General features: G+C 55.6%; 1 protein-coding gene across 37 annotated transcripts in view; it reads left to right on the forward strand.

Annotated features, from left to right (window-relative positions):
* MACF1 (microtubule actin crosslinking factor 1) overlaps positions 1-17,220 on the forward strand; it is a 138,511-nt gene that overhangs the window by 81,920 nt on the left and 39,371 nt on the right. For all 37 annotated transcript variants that reach the window (XM_038161074.1, XM_038161096.1, XM_038161077.1 and 34 more), the window contains 5 exons: positions 454-695; positions 1,403-1,532; positions 2,313-2,512; positions 3,184-3,679; positions 4,266-5,737. In XM_038161074.1, coding sequence (XP_038017002.1) covers positions 454-695; positions 1,403-1,532; positions 2,313-2,512; positions 3,184-3,679; positions 4,266-5,737 — 2,540 coding nt within the window. The remainder of the gene's footprint in view (positions 1-453; positions 696-1,402; positions 1,533-2,312; positions 2,513-3,183; positions 3,680-4,265; positions 5,738-17,220) is intronic.

A 17,220-nucleotide genomic window follows, 5' to 3' on the forward strand; every position in this document is an offset into this window, starting at 1 on the left:
TTTTAAGGCCTGCAATTAAATGTATTGGTTCTGTGGGATTATAACAGCATCCGACCCTCCAGTTTGAAGAGCAGTTTTAATTATTGCCCGTTATCTGCTGTTAGTTCAACAAGATAATAGCTGCATAAAAATGGCTTCGTATCTTGGTGCCAAATTATTTAACCTTGTATTAGCAGTGGCTTGATGAAAAGGGGGCTCAGTTTGCATCAAGCTCACCAACAGAGAGCTTTGTTTGTAAACTGTCAAAGGGCACAGGGGGGACAAGTGGAAAATCCCCCGTGGCAGGAGAGGTGAGGATGATGCGACGTCGCTCCGCAGGCAGGCAGACACAGCGTGGCCTCTTCACTCCTTATCTCAGCTCTCTGTGGCTGCCTGGGGCTGCCTTAGAGCCTGATAGTCTGGGGTGGAGAGCAGGGGCAGTGGTGCTGACCCCGGGCTGGTTTTTGGGTGCAGATCTGACGGAGATCCAGTGCGACGTGGCGGACGTGAGCCGGCGGTACCAGGCGCTGGGTGCAGCGCTGCAGGAGCGCCTGCAGCAGCTCTCGGCCATGCTGGACAGGATGCAGGAGGTGCAGGAGGAGGCCAGCTCCATGCTCAAGTGGCTGGAGTCCAAGGAACGGATGCTGTCCGAGCTGGATGCCTCCTCCTCGCCCACCAAGACGGAGACGATGAGAGCCCAGGCTGAGCACAACAAGGTGACTGCTCTTCCCGAATTTCTGGGGTCGTAGGATCACAAAACGGCCCTTAAAGGTCATCCAGTTCCACCCCTCTGCTGTGCATCTCCCAGTGATGGGCTTTATTGCACAGGGTTAGCCACAAGGGTTTGCCCTGAGGTAAAGAAGGGCATTTCCACGCACAAGCTGCACTCAGGGAAGTGTAGGTTGGATATGAGGAAAACGTTTTTTACAGAAATGGTGATAAAGTTCTGGAATGTTCTGCCCAGGGAGGTGGTGGAGTCGCCATCCCTGGATGTGTTTATTAACAGATTGGATGTGGCACTGGGTGCCAGGGTTTAGTTGAGGTGTTAGGACTGGGTTGGACTCGATGATCTTGAAGGTCTTTTCCAACCTGGTCATTCTGGGAATTCTGGGAATTCCAGGCAGATTCATGGAGCAGCAGCCCAAAGTTCCCCTTTGCTTTTAGACCTGTTGATGTCAGGCTGAGGGAGAAAGAGATTATTTGGAGCCCTTGCTGCTGAGTCACTCCAACTTCTCCTGGAAAGCAATTCCCAGCCTTTCCCTGCCCTTGTGGCCACATTAGGTCACAACAGTGCTAAAAAATTGATTTAACTAAAGAGCAAAAAACCAGAAATCATCCAGCTCCAGCTTGTAGGTGCTGCTTCGTTCCTACTCACTGATTCTTTTGCCCTGTGCCTGAGGAAGTTCAAATCGTTCTTTTCCAGGCATTTCTGGCTGAATTGGAACAGAATTCTGGGAAGATCCAGAAGGTGAAGGAAGCGCTTTCTGGCTTGCTGGAGAAATATCCAGATTCCCCAGAAGCAGCGAACTGGAAGAAGATGCAGGAAGACCTGAGTAAGTGCCTGGAGCATTAATGAGGTTTCTGTCTCCAAACATCACGTTAGAAGTGGTTCAGGAGTGAGGGGCAATCCCAAAGTCACGCTAGAGCAGAGTCACTTCTAATTAAAATTCAGTAAACAGCAAAGCCTATCTCTGAGCTGTCTGGTGTGGAAGGTGTTCCTGAGATGAGCACTGTCGTGATTAATGAAATCTCTGCGATGGATGTGGATTTTAAAGGATTGCTTCCTTAAATTGCTTCTTAAAAAAAAAAGGGGGGGGGGGGAATGTGTTAGCAGCACAGGTTGATTGTTTTGATTAAAAGCTTCACTGCTTGATATAAAATTCTAGTCATTAGTGAGGCTACCCTAGGTAATTAAGTGTTGACTAAACAAGGCTGTGTGTTCAAAAGGAAGCCCAGAGATTCCCTCTTTTGAAGTGGCAGGAACGTGTTGACTCCATCCCGGAGATCTGAGTGTGCTGTGTGAGGACGGGTGCTCATGAGAGCATCCTCATTTATCAGGCCAGGGAGGTGAGATGGCTCACCCCAGGTCATGGCAGCAGTGACTAGAGCCCAGAAATCCTGCTTGCAGGGTTTCCTCCTAGGAGCTACCAGACCATGTAGCCACCAGATTTGGGTAATGGCTTCTGAGATGGAGAGTGGATAGAGCCCCGCTGGTTTCACTGGAAAACAGAGATTTCCCACTGGGAAAACCACAGGGAGGGGAAAACAACCTTGGTGATGGAGGGGTGGGCTGGCCAGGAGCTTGACCACGGCCAACAGAGGTGGTGCCTCAGATTGCAGGTGGGAGAGGGCCAGCCAGGCCACGGCTGCACGGCAGCAGAAGCTGGAGGAGTCGGCGACGCAGCTGGCCACGTTCCAGGCCACCGAGGCGCAGCTGAGGCCCTGGCTGATGGAGAAGGAGCTGATGATGAGCGTGCTGGGCCCCCTCTCCATCGACCCCAACATGCTGAACGCTCAGAAGCAGCAGGTGCAGGTGAGAGGGGGGGTTTGTGCCTTCGTGGTGGGCGCAGGATGGAGGAGAGTGTCTTGAGAGGGAGGTGGAAGGTTGTGCTTGTCTTGTGAGCGCTCAGAGACCTCATGGCTCCTCTTCCAAGTCCTCCAAACCCCGCTGAGCCCAAACTGCTGTGAGTAACTCGAAAAGGGTGCAGTGCTGAGCTCCCTTCCTGCGCTGGATTGACTCAGCAGTGAATCACTTGGCCCCTCTTGGAGAGTGAAATTGCTTTAAACAAGGCCTGTGCTGACGCTCTGCAGGACTTGCTCATGCTGCCCCTCTGCCTGCCAGCCTGGCCCTTCCATTCCTCCTGCTTCCAAATCCTAACATGGCTGTAACCAGCCACATCACGGAGCAAAAAAAAGCCCCAGTGGAGATAATTAGATTTTCATCTCATCTAAGTGGTTTATGCTACATTATAAGACAAATAAGAGAGGTAGCAAAGTCCTGGAGTCGCAGACTCCTCCCAGCTTTTTAACTCCCAAGGTCTCAGTAAATCCTGGGCTACCCAGCCCAACTGCTGTCCCACCCCAGGGCCTGTTCCTGCTGATTCCACGGGCTGGATAAAGCCCCTGGAGGTCTGGTTTGTTTTGACTGTGTGTACTCGGAGCTGTCAGTTTTATGCAAACATTTTTATGTTATTTCTGTTCCAGTTTATGCTGAAGGAATTCGAAGCTCGCCGACAGCAGCACGAGCAGCTCAACCAGGCAGCTCAGAGCATCCTGACTGGCCCTGGAGATGTTTCCCCATCCACCAGCCAGGTGCGGGATGAGCTCCAAGGGGTCAACCAGAAATGGTCCGAGCTCACCGAGCGCCTCAACTCCCGCTCCAGCCAGATTGACCAAGCCATAGTAAAGAGCACCCAGTACCAGGAGCTTCTCCAGGGCCTTTCAGAGAAGGTGAAGGCTGTTGGGCAGCGCCTGAGCAGCCAGTCTGCCATCAGCACCCAGCCTGATGCTGTCAAACAGCAGCTGGAGGAGACCAGCGAGATCCGCTCGGACCTGGAGCAGCTGGAAGAGGAGATCTCAGAGGCTCAGACCCTCTGTGATGACCTCTCCGTCCTGATTGGGGAGCAGTACCTCAAAGATGAGTTGAGGAAGCGTCTGGAGACGGTGGCACTTCCCCTCAAAGGGCTGGAAGATCTGGCAGGTGAGATAGAGGAGGAGTTGCTTGAGAAGTTAGGATGTCAAACTCCACCCCTGCTCTTTGCCAAAGGACTCTCCCAACACTGGGTTTATGAAAATAATAGGGGAAGCACCATTTATCACTTTTTAGGGTTCTTCTTGGGTGTTTTATGTGGCACCAAGCATGGGAGAGCTCCAACTCCAGCAATACCTGAGCCTGGAGAGAGAGCAGAGGTGTTTAGCCCCACTGACGTGACTCTTCACCAAGCAGGGTGGCACGTGCTTGGAAAAAAAAAAACAGGTTCCTAAATTCAGATTGGGGCATGAAGAAACCCCAGTGGCCACCCTCTGATCTTGGGGTGCATCTTCTGGTTTCTCAGAGTTTACATTTAGAGGCTGGTCAGGAGAGCTGAGAGACTTCTGCGTTACCGCTGCCTCTTACTACTTCAGAAATTTATGAATCAGTTAGGAAAAAAGGCTGGTGATGCAATGGAAAGCTCCTTCCTGTTAATCAAAACACAGTTGGTGCATCTGAGATGATTTTAAATAATTGCACTTGGCTTATTTGATTTGAGCTTAATTGTCGCCTTCTAATCTCATTGCCGTTGCAGCCGACCGGATGAACCGACTGCAGACTGCGCTCGCGAGCTCCCAGCAGTTCCAGCACATGTTTGATGAACTCAGGACCTGGCTGGATGACAAAAGGTGCCAGCAAGCCCAGAGCCAACCCATCTCTGCTAAACTGGAGAGGCTGCAGAGCCAAATCCAGGAGCAAGAAGAGTTCCAGAAGAGCCTCAACCAACACAGCGGCTCCTACGAGATGATTGTGGCCGAGGGAGAATCTTTGCTGCTGTCGGTCCAGCCTGGGGAGGAGAAGACCACTCTGCAGAACCAGCTGGTGAGCCTGAAAACACACTGGGAGGAGCTCAGCAAGCAGGCTGCTGACAGGCACTCCAAGCTCAAGGACTGCTTGCAGAAAGCTCAGAAGTACCAGCGGCACGCGGACGACCTCCTGCCCTGGGTGGAGGACTGCAAGGCGAGGATGGCAGAGCTGGAGGTAACCCTGGATCCAGTGCAGCTGGAGGCCACTCTCCTGAGGTCCAAGGCCATGCTGAGTGACGTGGAGAAGCGCCGGTCCCTGCTGGAGATGCTCAACAGTGCTGCTGACATCCTGACTGACGCTTCCCAGACGGACGAGGATGACATCCGGGATGAGAAGGCTGCCATCAACCAGAAGATGGATGCCATCACAGAAGAGCTGCAAACCAAGACTGGCTCCATTGAAGAAATGTCCCAGAGGCTCAAGGAGTTCCAGGAGAGCTTCAAGAACATTGAGAAGAAGCTGGAAGGGGCAAAGCACCAGCTGGAGATCTACGACGCCCTGGGGCCACAAGCCTGCAGCAACAAGAATTTGGAGAAGCTCAGGGCACAGCAGGAGGTGCTGCAGGCCCTGGAGCCACAAGTGGATTATCTGAAAAACCTCACTCAAGGCCTGGTAGAAGATGCTCCAGATGGATCTGACTGCTCCCAGCTCCTAAGCCAGGCTGAGGTGGCTCAGCAGGACTTCAAGGCCGTGAAGCAGAAAGTCAACGATTGCTGCGCTCTCATGGAAAACAAGCTGGAAGGGATCGGCCAGTTCAACAGCAGGGTCAGGGAGATGTTCTCCCAGCTGGCAGATCTGGATGATGAGCTGGACAGCATGGGCCCCATCGGGAGAGACTCTGACAGCCTCCAGTCCCAGGCCGAGGACGTGCGCGCCTTCCTGGGCAAGCTCCACCGGCTGAAGAGCGACATCGAATCCTCCGAGGGCGAGTGCAAGAAGATGCTGGAGGACGAGGGCAGCCCCGACTTGCTGGGGCTGAAGAGGGAGCTGGAGACGCTGAGCAAGCAGTGCAGCAAGCTGACAGAGAGGGGGAGGAACCGGCAGGAGCAGGTGGAGACCACGCTGTCCCGCGTCGAGGACTTCTACAGCCGCCTGAAGGAGCTGAGCCACATGACCGCGGCGGCCGAGGAGAACGAGGCCTTGCAGTGGGTGGTGGGGACAGAGGTGGAAACCATCAACCAGCAGCTGGCAGACTTCAAGGTAAGTTTGATTCTCTCATGGTTTGGTTTTTGGTTTTTGGGTTTTTTTAAGTGGTTTTTGGCGTTGCGGAAGGCGTTGTGGGGTTGTTTTTTTTTTGGTGGGCTTCAAGCCGTGGCGTCTCCGTGGTTTTTGTTGCTGTGATTGTGAGTGGGTTTGCACTGAAACGTCCTTGCTCTGGAGGATGTGAAATCCTGCTGGTGGACTTGATAGTCTGTGGTGAAAAGGTGTGGAAAGATGCTGGGACTGGCAGGAAAATCCCTGTTCTCCTGGTGATGTGTGATGTTGGCACGCCAGCAGCTCGTGGGCTGGTAGAGGTGGGTGGCATTTAGATTTTGGGGGAGGAAGGGAGGGGTTTGAGTCCACTTGAGCTGTGAATTTGCACCGTTTGAGAGTCTAGTCCACAGCAGATCATCCGGTGGGTCTGGCTCTGCCTGGCCCAGCGTTCCTGTGTGTTGTTCACTCCATCTGGGTCACACGTTTCATCCATTTTGAGATCCTCGGGTACGAAAAGAGCCACAGATAAAGTGTGAGACAAAGAGTGCGCCCAGGAAATAAAACCAAGGTGAAGTTTTATGTGGCTGTTCACATTTCCAGCAAGGAGCTGGTGGAGACCATCAAGGCTTGCATGAAGCACTGAGAGAGGGAAGAGTTGGAGTGTGTTTGATGTATTTCCATACAGTATTGTGATGTTGGGTCATGCTGTTACACTACATTAATTATATTAACACGGCTTAGAAATTCTGTTGCTGTGGAACTTCTATTCCTGATGTGCTCAGGAGTTGATGATTGGGCTGATTTACATCTGGCTGCTCGTTTCCTGGTGTTAATGGGGGGGTGGGAGGGAGAGGCAGTTTTACAGCCATTTACTTTTCATCTCATGGCTAATTGCTCCGGTTCCACCACTTGAGCAGCTCTGTGAAACCTTCACCGGGACAAGGTGTTTCTGGTTTGGGCTTTGCCTATCCAGAAAAAAAAGAGCTGAAGTGTATTTATGGGGCAAATTCAACCTCACCTGATGGTGTTGCTTGTGTTGGGCAGTTTGCTTTGAGCTGATGTGGATGGGAAGGATTTAAATTCACCATTAAACACCACAGAGTCACTTGGAACAAATATATCCAAAAAGGAGGTTTTAGTCCTTAAAATCAGTGAACCTTTCCTGCAGAACACGGGATTATTCCCAGCTGAGCAGCTCTCATTAGGAGCAGTGACAAAACCCAGACTGGGCAGGAGCAGCTTAACCCACCGTGGGGTTTGCACGTGGCCCACAGCTCAGTGACCTTGAGGATGACCCTTGAAGGCATGGGTGACCTGAGCTGAGGGGGTTTGGGGGTCTGAGGTGTCCTTACCAAGAGTCATTCGCTGGCCATGGAGGCCACGTGGAGCAGCTGGGGCCTTTGTGGGTGGGAAAGTGAAAGTGGCAGCAGGGGTGGGAAGGTTTCGCTGTGTAATGGCTGGGAATGAAATGGGGGAGAAGCAGGAGGGGAGGATGGAGCAATCGTGGTTACAGCAGCATTCCTTCATTCCTCCTTTCCTCCCATGCACGGCTCATCCCCAGGGATTTCTGCACAAATCCTAAAGGTTGCAGAGCTGATCTTGGCCAAGCTTCACCTTCTGCTCCTACCTAAGGGGAATACAATCCCAGATCCTGATCTGCACGTGCAAGGGCATCAGCAGGGGCTGGAGGGAGAGCTGTGGAAAAGCCTGGCTCGTGCTCTGTGGGGAGCTCGGGGGGCTTCTCTTGCTTGCGCCAGGCTTTTATTTCCCAACAAATTCTCTCTCTAAGACGATATCACAACTCTTGCCCTCCTTGGATTGCAAACCAGGGGCGTGCCTGGGGTGTCCTGGTGGGGCAGAGGAGCTGGCAGTGCTGCAGGGGGAGGATGGGGTGAGGGATGGGGTGACAGGGGCTCTCCGGGAGCGGCCGCGCTCTGTCTGTCCAGAAGGCTCAAATGCAGGCAGATATTATGTCTTAAGGCATTAATTTTAATGAACATCTGTGTAAATGAGATGCAAATTAGGCATGGCCCCCGGGGCTCCAGGCAAGTTGCCAATAGAGCCCTGACAAAGGTGGGCACTTCTGGACTCATTGTGTCCAGATTTTAATAAAGAAGGTCCATTGAAGGCTCTGGTGGAGGCTGGGAACAGATGACTTTGGAAGCAGCTCACATTTGAAGCTTCCCATGTATTTTTCTTTTCCCTTTTCTTTCCCCAAAAGGCCACAACCTCCTTAACTTTTGGAAAACTGCCATTTGTGCATTTCCTCTCTATCCCCCCAGCCCCTTTCCCAGGTCACAGAGGGACTAATCCTGGCTTTGGGATGGATGAGCCCTCCTCTCCTGCTGTAAGTTTTCCTCCTGGCTGGGTTCCTCCGAGGCAGGAGGCTGGGAAGCAGCTGTCAGATCATGCTCAGGGGGAAGCTTTGTTTGCAGGAGGGTTTTTTGCTTCAGGATGTGATTTTGGGGACAGGTCCTCACCAGGACAACGATCCAGGGTGGAGCTGGAGTTCTGGGAGTGTGGGAAAACCAGGCAGGGACTGGTTGGTTGTAGCAGGATTGTTAAGAAAGCCCATCTCGAGGAGACTTTGAGGGGTCCTTGGATTCAGCCCTGAGTTTTCTGGTGAGATCAAGTGCAGCTGAAAGGCATTTCTGTGGTTTGGAGCCTGTGCTTATATGGACATCCCGATGGATCGCTTCGGATCCAGCTGTGCCACAGAAGAAATAACACGGGTTTAGCTCATGTGAAGCTGTCAGAGCAAAGGAACCTCATCTTTAACTCCTGATCTCCAGCAGCACTTTAACCCAAGTGGGTCTGGTTCCGTTGCTGCCCCTCTGAGGAGCCTCTGTTTCGTGTAAAAAGGTGCTGAAAGTGGGGAGAACCTTTGAGCTGAGCTTCACACAGCCAAGTTGGGCTCTTCAGCACGAGGGACAAGTGCCAGGCACCAGCAAGAGCTGCTCGTAGGAGTTTCCAGGCCGGGGCACTTCTTCCCCCTCCACTGTCTCTGCTGTCAGCTCAGGTTTCTCAAAGCTTACGCTAATATTAAATTTTAATGACTGGAATCAAATGAGCTACAGTTGAGATGTTTCTAAACATAACAGCTCTGTGGATTCAGTTTGGCAAACAGCAGAATCCCCCAGGGAAGTGATTCCCCAGGTGAGACAGGGGGGTCACTCACGTGAAGGCACAGGGGGTTTCTGCATTGCTTTGTCTCCATCATCAGCAACCCCTGGAAGACCCTGAGTGAGAACTCTCCACCCCCAAAATGGTGACACGAACGGGATGAAGCTTTGTGCTGCTCAGTGCAAGTGGCTCATCCTCCTTGACACGCTGAAGAAGCAGGGGTGAGGTTTGCTGGTTGGGAGCAGAGGTGCCAGAAAGCCCCAGGCACGGGCTCGTCCTGTCTGGCCATGGAGAACCCACCAGCCTGGGCCACGGAGCTGGTGGAATCAAATTCTTGGGTGTTTTGGGGGAGACATCTGTGCTGGGGCAGCTTGGCCTCCTGGCTAAGCAAGCTTAAGCCTGGCTTTTGTTTATCTTTTACACAGTGGATTTTGAACTTGGGTTTCAAAGCGTGGCTTGTGCTTGGCGTTGGCAGTTGTGAGCTGGGAGCCCCTTTGATTCCCAGTGTTGTTTTTGGACAAACCCTTAAGGTTGTCACATTTCACCTACGAAATTCACAGCATTAACGCTCAGCCCTGGGGCAGCTGGCAGGGATTTTTGGGCTCTCTGCCTTACAGTGCTCAGGAGTGAAGAAGGGTCCTGGTGCCCCCCCAGTCATGGAATCATGGAATGCTTTGGGTGAGAAGGGGCAGGGACGCCTTCCACTCTCCCAGGTTGCTCCAAGCCCTGTCCAACCTGAGCTCTTCCAGGGATGAGGCAGCCACAGCTTCTGTGGGCACTTCCTCCAGGAAGAATCTCAGCTGTATCGTGCCAGGGGACACTTTGTCCCCGTGAGGAAGATGAGAGCAGGATCAACCCTGCAAGAATCTGCAGCGCTTCCCCCAAAATGAAACCTAAGGAAAAAAAGCACCACACTTGACCCACCCAAGGGTCCCCGTCACTTTGGGGTGGCTGCAGGTGCAGTTGGCTGGGGGGGGGGGACACCTGGTGACGTGTCCGTGGTGGGCTGGTGGCTCCTGCTGTCACCACAGCTGAGCTCGGTGGCGCTGGGGCAGGGCACAGGAATGTGGCGAGCCAGGACCTGCAGCTGGCACAGCCGGGCTGTTTATCCCGGATCTCGCCTCCCAGAGTTAATGAAACCCCACCCCAGAGAGGAGGGAGGAGCAGGAGGGGGTCTCCCGCATCCAGCCTTGGGTGGGTGATGGTTTAGCTGAGGCAGAGGAGGGAGGAGATGGGATTTGGGGATCCTGCCGCTCCTCCTGGCGTTTTTTTTGGGGAGGTTTTTGGAAACTGGAGTTGCTCAACGCGGTGAACTCTGGCAGTGATGTGTCACACCAATAAAGGTTTAGTGCTGGATGATGAAGAGGGGGAGGGAGAATCCCTAGACAGCAGTAACTGAGGCCTCACTGCTTTATTTTAGAGTAGGTCAGGTCGGCCAGGGCCCACACAGCCGTTGTGCCTCCAGCACCCTCTTTGTCTGCTTCAATAAAAAAAAAAAAATCAGGAAAGAAATCCCGGGAGTGGTGATGCACTGAGTGAGGCCCAGACCAGAATTACTCATCTGGCCGTTCCAGTGGTGCTGTCTGACCCTGCTCCAGGTCCTCCCGGGGAGAAGGCAGCAGCTAGCCAGGGCTGGGGAGCCCACGCAGGCTCCCGTGCCCTCCTCCTGCCCCCCTTCCTGCCTGGGGGGTGTCAGCTTCCCTCAGCATTTTATTTATGACTCGTCATTCCCCCAACCTTTCCACCAGAGAGCTGGCTCGACGGTGCTGTCAGAAGTGCCACTGGTGCCTGTATCCAGGGTCCCTGGGTTTCTCCCGGGTGTCACTGCCTGAGGGGGATGGTTTTGGAGAGGGGGCTGCCACTGGTGTGACCTCAAAAGCCACTGATGTCAGAGGCAGGGAGGGATGAGGTGGGATGGGGGCTGCCCAGCATCCTGCAGTGTTTCATCGAGGATATTTTGCAGGAGGATCAGAGTTTGGGTTTCCCCCTAGAAGTTTTAGCCCATTTCGGTTTGATGCTTGCTCTCCTCAGTGGTGTTTTGTGACCTTCCTTTGCCGGGTGATCTTGAGGCTCTTTTCCAGCCCCGGTGATTTTGTGGCTCTCCCTGGGACTGTTAGCTCTGCTCCTGCCACTGCAGAGCTGCTCTTGGAGAGCAGAGGACGGCTTGGCTTGGAAGGGACCTTAAAGATCACCTCATTCCAACCCTCCTAAGGGGAGCAGAGGAAAAGCAGCATCCCGTTTTGGGATTGCAGGGCTGGAGCGGAGAGCAGGAGTGACTCCATGTGCTGATGGCACAAGGTACTGACACCAAAGCATTGACACTCCCAGCCTTGATTCCTGGAGGCAGCAGGACAGGAGTGGTCCTTAGGGTGGACAAGAGTGGTCCTTAGGGTGGACAAGAGTGGTTCTTAGGCAGGACAGGAGTGGTCCTTAGCCAGGACAAGTGGTCTCACAGGCGATGCCCCAGCACCCAGCCCACAGGGTGGGTTTTTTGGGCCCTCCACACCCCATCAAACAGCCAAGCCCCCGGCAGGTGGGCGAGGGGAGGTGGGCTTCTGAGAATGGGATGCGGCAGGGAAGGGACGCTCTGCCACTTGCTGTGCCCCAGCCTGGCCCAGGGTATTTTTAACCCTTCTGTGCCCCCAGAGGAATGCGTGTGGCTCCCGACAGTCGTGGAGCTGGGAGCAGCTGGGTGGGACTGGGCTGGGAGTGGGGACAGGCTGCGTGACGGTGTCTTCTCGTTGAACGCTTTCCAGACCTACTTAAAGTATCTCTGGCTTGTATTTTCAGCCTCAGCAGCACACGCAGAAATGCCTCCTCTCTGACAGCTGTTAAGCTGCCTTAAAGGCACCATCTCCCCTCTTTGGGGAAGGGGATGATAAATGGGGGTGATAAGCACGGGCTGTGCTGGGTGACAGGGCTGTCACCGAGCCTGGCCAGGGAGAGTGGCCCAAGCTGCAGAGCCCTGCTGGGGCTGGGTGCATTTCTAACCTGCCCCGGTGGCCCTGGCAGCCTCCTCGCTCCTTGGGAGTAAATTTTAGCAGGGAGGGAAGAGCAAAGGCACCCCTGGAGCTCCTCCTTGCTAGAGGGAACGCTGCTGGTGTGCTGGTTCATCAGCAAACCACGGGTGGGCTTTGACCTTGACGTGTCAGCAGAGGCTTCCCCGATCCCGAGAACAAGAGCGAATTAAGCCAAGAGTTGCTGAGATCGACCAAATCGTAGCTTTTTTTTTTTTTTTTCCCCCCCTCCTCCTTTCCTTTTCTTTTCTTGACCGTGAAACAATCGGGCTGTGATCGAATGGTGCCTTTCAGGAGCTGCCTTGGGTCAGTGCTCCAAAAGCCACCCACTTGCAGATGCTTTGGTGACCCTGCCAGGTCTGAGCCGAGGGAGATGGCCGGAGGAATGTCCTCTCCCCAGAGCACTCGTTAGCTGCTGGTAATGACACTTCCCAGTGTTTCCAGGAGATACTAAAAATACCAGCTTTGCATAAGACCAGGGGAGCCGAGCATCCGAGGGAGGAGGAGATGGGAAGGTTTTTGTCTGCAAGGGCTGAGCAGAGGAGGGAGAGGAGCCTGGTCCTGGCAGGATGCAGCCGTGGAGGGGGGATCTTTGGGGACATTGCCATCACCCACAGCATCCAAGCCAGGCCTGGGAAGGGAGGGACTGTGGCCACTGGCTCTGGAGCAAGCAGGGAAGGACTCAGGCTTGGATTAGTCACTGCAGCCTTTCAAGAACAATTGCCAATTCTCCTGCTGAAGGAGTGGTTTAGATGTTTCCCATCCAGAGGATTCTCAGGATGATAACACACTTACCTCACTTCCTAAAGAGCCTCAGAGCAGTTCCTTACTCACCCCATCCCTCTCGTCCCCCTTTGCTCTGGGGAGAGTTCGTGGGCAGCGTGGTGGGAGTGGGATGCCCAGAGAGCCCAGGGTGCTTCAATTTGCAGGGAGATGCAGCAGCTGAGGACAAAAATGGGCATTTCAGCAGCTTTCCCCTCCAGGCCACGAGGGCCCTGGCACGGGGCTCTGCCCTTGTCTCACAGCCCCATCTCAGGTTGCTGCCAGGGAGTTTTGGGGGTGCTCTGGGGGTTCCATGGGAACGCTGAGTGCCGTGGGGCTGTGCCTGAGCTCTGCTGTAACATGTGGGCTCCAGGCTTCGTTCCGGAGAATTATTTATACCAACATCTATATTAGCTGCCTTGCAGGGAAAGCGCTGCAGCGCAGCTCCTGCACTCTTGGAAGAGCAAAATTAATTTAATTTTTTTTTTTTTTGCATAGCACTCACTGCAGCTGTGCATCCAAAGTGCAGGAGGTTTCTCTGGGAGTTGGGATTTTAACCTCTTCCTAAAACTTTCCCTGTGGAGATGCAGACCCCTACAGAGCCTGCCGAGGTTTCCTCCCACAGCCCTGTGGAGGAGAGTCCTGAACGAACAGGTCCCAAATGGCTGATTTAAAGATGTGCTGGCTCCCTGCATCCCGAGCAGCTGCAGCCTTTGAAGAGGGATTGAGTGGTGGCAGAGCCCTGATGTGAGGTTGGTTTGAAATCAGCTGTGAGCCAAAGGGATCAGGGAGCACCCAGAGCAGCACAGCGGGGTGGGAATAGCCCCAGTGCTCCTGCCTGGATCAGGGGCTGGAATGGCAATCACAAAGGTTTGGGAAAAGGAATGAATTAGGAGGAGAGCAAGAGGGAGAGAAAGGAGTCCCTCTGACCTTCTGACAAACGCAGCAAAGGCTTTAAAAAACATGAATCCTCTGCTAAAAAATCCCAGCACCACCTAAAGCGCCGTTTCTAAGGGAGATTTTGTGTGTGCTTGATTTGGCTTTGTGCTTTTATCGCAGTGTCTGAGGGGGGCTGGGATGTGCCTCAGTCCTTCTGCTGGGCTGGAGGCGCTGGGGGTTATCCACTCTGCCTTGCCTGGACATGGCACAGTGTCCCAGCCCGGGGGTGGCACTCGTGGAGTCACATCTGGGGGACACAGTGACCCACACAATGTCAGACACAGGGAGCAGGTTGCCCAGGGAAGCTGTGGCTACCCCATCCCTCAAGGCCAGGCCGGAGCAGCCTGGTCTAGTGGAAAGTGTCCCTGCCCAGAGCAGGGAGTGGGACGAGAGGAGTTTTCCTGTCCTTCCAACACAAACTATTCTATGATTTTATGACACGGTCGGCAAGACCTGTAGGGACAAAGCTCATAGTGCCAAGCCAGGAGCTCTTCTCCATCCAGCCTGCACTCCCAGGGCAGAAGGGCACCAAGGTGGACTTCAGAGAAGCTTTGAGGGTGAAGAAGACCCTTGGCTTCACCCTGATCTCATAAATGACCTGTCCATCAGAGATCTTGGGCTGCCTCTGCTCGTCACATAACACAGGTCCCTTGCTTCCAGCTGCTGAGATGCATTGAAAGAAAGCTAAAAATACGTTGGTTTCCAAAGAGTGCCGTGCCATGTAAACAGTGGTGGCAGAGGTGGCAGGATGTAGCACAGCCGTAAAGAGGATGACAGCAGTGACATCAGTGACATCAGGGACAGGGACGTCCCCAGGCGCCAGGGCTGGTGGCCGTATGAGGAAAGCTTGAAACCAGCAGCTTCAGGAGACAAATGGGGGTGCTCCTGCTTGGTGAAGGTCTTGGAGAGGCTTGGGGTGGGATTTGGCTGAGGGTGATTTATCTGCAGGACGTGGGTCCAGGTCAGGGTTGGATGACAGGAGCTGTTTGTGGGAGGCTTGGGGGCTGAGCAAAAACCAAATCAGGGTGAAGAAACTTGGAAACACCAGAAAGGACAAAAGTCAGTCAAGACCTTTGTGTCCTTCCACATCCATCCCTTGCACCGACACAAAGCCCTGGCCTTGCAATTCCCAGCACTGTTTGGCTCCTGTCCCCATCACATCAAGGGGTGGCACTTGGAGGCTTAAAGCCGTGATTTGAGGAACCTGCAGGAGCCGTGGCTGGGATCTTTGCGTTTCCAACTGGCTTTCATCCCTACCCAATATTTCCCTAATGGTTTCAGAAATTGTTGGTGGGGGGAATGTGTCTGAGGAAGACTCGGCTCGCTCCTGGCACGTGATTCGGTGAGGAAATGGGAAAAGAATTTCTGGCTGTGAAACGGGGCAGCTCCACGTCGAGAGAAAGAGAGAGAGAGAGAGAGAGAGATCGTTCCTTCTTCGCAGTGGAACAAAAAAGCCTCCTCGCCCCAGCCCGGATGCCTGGGATTCCTGGCGGAGGGGCCCCGGAGCGGTAACGGTGCAGCTCCGCCAGCTCCCGGCCAAGGTGGTAGCGGAGGAGCCGGGGCGGCGTTGCTGGCACAGCACCCTCGTCCTCTTGTTGTTTCAGCTGCTCTGGATTAATACCAGCCACCAGGAGCTGCGGTGTCCCCCGCCAAGGGGAAAAATCCAGGCGTTGGGACACTCCGGCAGTGTTGGCAGCTGGGGCTGGAGGAGGCTGCAGGGATGAATGTCCGGCTGTCTGTCCAGGAGGGCTCCGGGGGACGTGGAGGGGACATGGCTGGATGGGCAGAGGGGGTCCCTGGGAGATGTTTGGAATCCCCTCCCAGATCCCCACTGCTCTTTTCCTTGGTTAAATTTGATGGTGGGAAAAGGGGGTTCCAAGGGTTTCCCACTGTGCAGAAATCTCCATCTGAGGAGCACTTCGGGCCATTCAGTGGGCAATTCCCCCCGAAGCCTCCCCTTCCACAAAACATCCGTTCCCATCTCCCCAAAGCAAAGCAAAGCTTTGGGAATGCCGTGCTGGAGCTGCTGCATGTGCTGTTGGTGCTGGGACGTGGGGATGCAGGGGCTGAGGGCTTGGGGATGTGGCAGCTGGGCTCCCACCACACCACACCACGACTTTGGCAAAGCCTCGGTGTTTTCAGGACGGCAGCGCATCAAGAAATATTCGGGATTTCATCTTCCGTGCCTGTTGGTCACCATGGCCAAGTGGGAAGGCTTTTGGTGAAGCTGTGGCACAGCAAGGCACAGAGAGAGATCTGATTGTCCCGGTGTTGGTGCTTTTGGAGTGCAATGCTGCACGTTTTTCTATTGAACACCTTGTATTTTTATCCCGATGCCATAATTCATCCCAAAGTAGCAGGCCGGGTGGCTGGTGGGGCGGGTTGTTGCCTGGAGATGCGTGGAGGCTGTTCCCAACCCTCCTGTTTTCTCTCCCAAGTCTGTGACTTCCCTCAGCATCACTTCGCAGCGGTGATTCACGCGCCCGGGCTGCCTCCCTCCCCACTCCCAATGTTCCCCATCTCTTAAACCCAAGGGTTTTGGGGGAGGAAAAGAGGGTGACAGGACTCAGGATGGGAGGAGCGGGATGCTACCCAAGGGCCGGGGCTATAAAAATCACGATTTTTAGGAAAACAGCCTGCAGTGGTTGAGGGGACCGGTGGCAAGTTGCGGGTGGCTTTTTGGCAGAGCGATGGGGGCAGGCAAAACTGGTACTTTGGGGGGTGTTTCGGGTGCGTTTCTCCGGCGAATTCCAAACTCGGTTCTTTGTGCGAGGGCGGCCGTGAGGAGCAGGGACACCCGACGTGCGGGGGGGTCGCCATCTCCCTGGTAGCCCCGGCTCGGGGAACAGCGGACAAAGGGCCGGGGGAGCGGGGCCGGTGGCGGCGGGAGCCGGAGCCGGAGCCGCCGCCGAGCCAGGGCGTTGCTGCTCTTTGTCGGGGGCTGCCGCCTCCCCCCGGAGGAGGGGCCATCCCCGGCGGGGCGGGCGGGGACCACCCCGGCGCCGCCACCGAGCATCCCCCCCTCTCCCCAGCCGGGTCGCGCTCCGGTCCCCCCCGTTCCCGGGGCCGGCGGGGGGGTCGGTGCCGGGGGGGCGCGGGAGGCACCGCGGCGCTCGGGGAGGGGGCGGCCCCGGCGCTGCCGGCCCGCCCCGCGGCGCCGCCCCCCGCCCGCCCCCGCGTCCCCCCGCCCTCCGCCGGGGCTGGAGCTCCGCGGGAGCCGGTGCTGGCGGCGGCGGCGGGGCCGGGGCGTGCGGCGGCCTGTGCGGCTCGGCCTTTTGTTCCGCCGGCGGGAAGGAGAGCGGGCGGCGGCGGCCGGCAGCGGGAGGACGAGGAACAGGAGGAGGAGGAGGAGGAGGAAGGCAGCGGCCATGCATCCCGCCGCGCCGGCCGGGGGCTGCCCGCGGGGGCGGCGCGGAGCCCCCCGCCCCCGGCCCGGCCGCTGAGCCGCGCACAAAAGGGGCGAGAGCGGCGGGGAAGGGGAACGGGAGGGCGGCCCCGGGGTGTGTGTGTGTGGTGTGTGTACCAGCCCCGTTCCCGGCCCCGGTCCGCCCCGCATCGCCGCCGGTACCGGCCCCGCGCCCGCCCCGCCATGGCCGGGCCGCCCGGTGGCGCGGAGCCGCCGCAGCCCGACACCGGCCGCCGGGAAAG

This window comes from Motacilla alba, chromosome 23 (genome assembly GCF_015832195.1).
Source record: "Motacilla alba alba isolate MOTALB_02 chromosome 23, Motacilla_alba_V1.0_pri, whole genome shotgun sequence".
In the NCBI taxonomy this organism is placed as follows: Eukaryota; Metazoa; Chordata; class Aves; order Passeriformes; family Motacillidae; genus Motacilla; species Motacilla alba.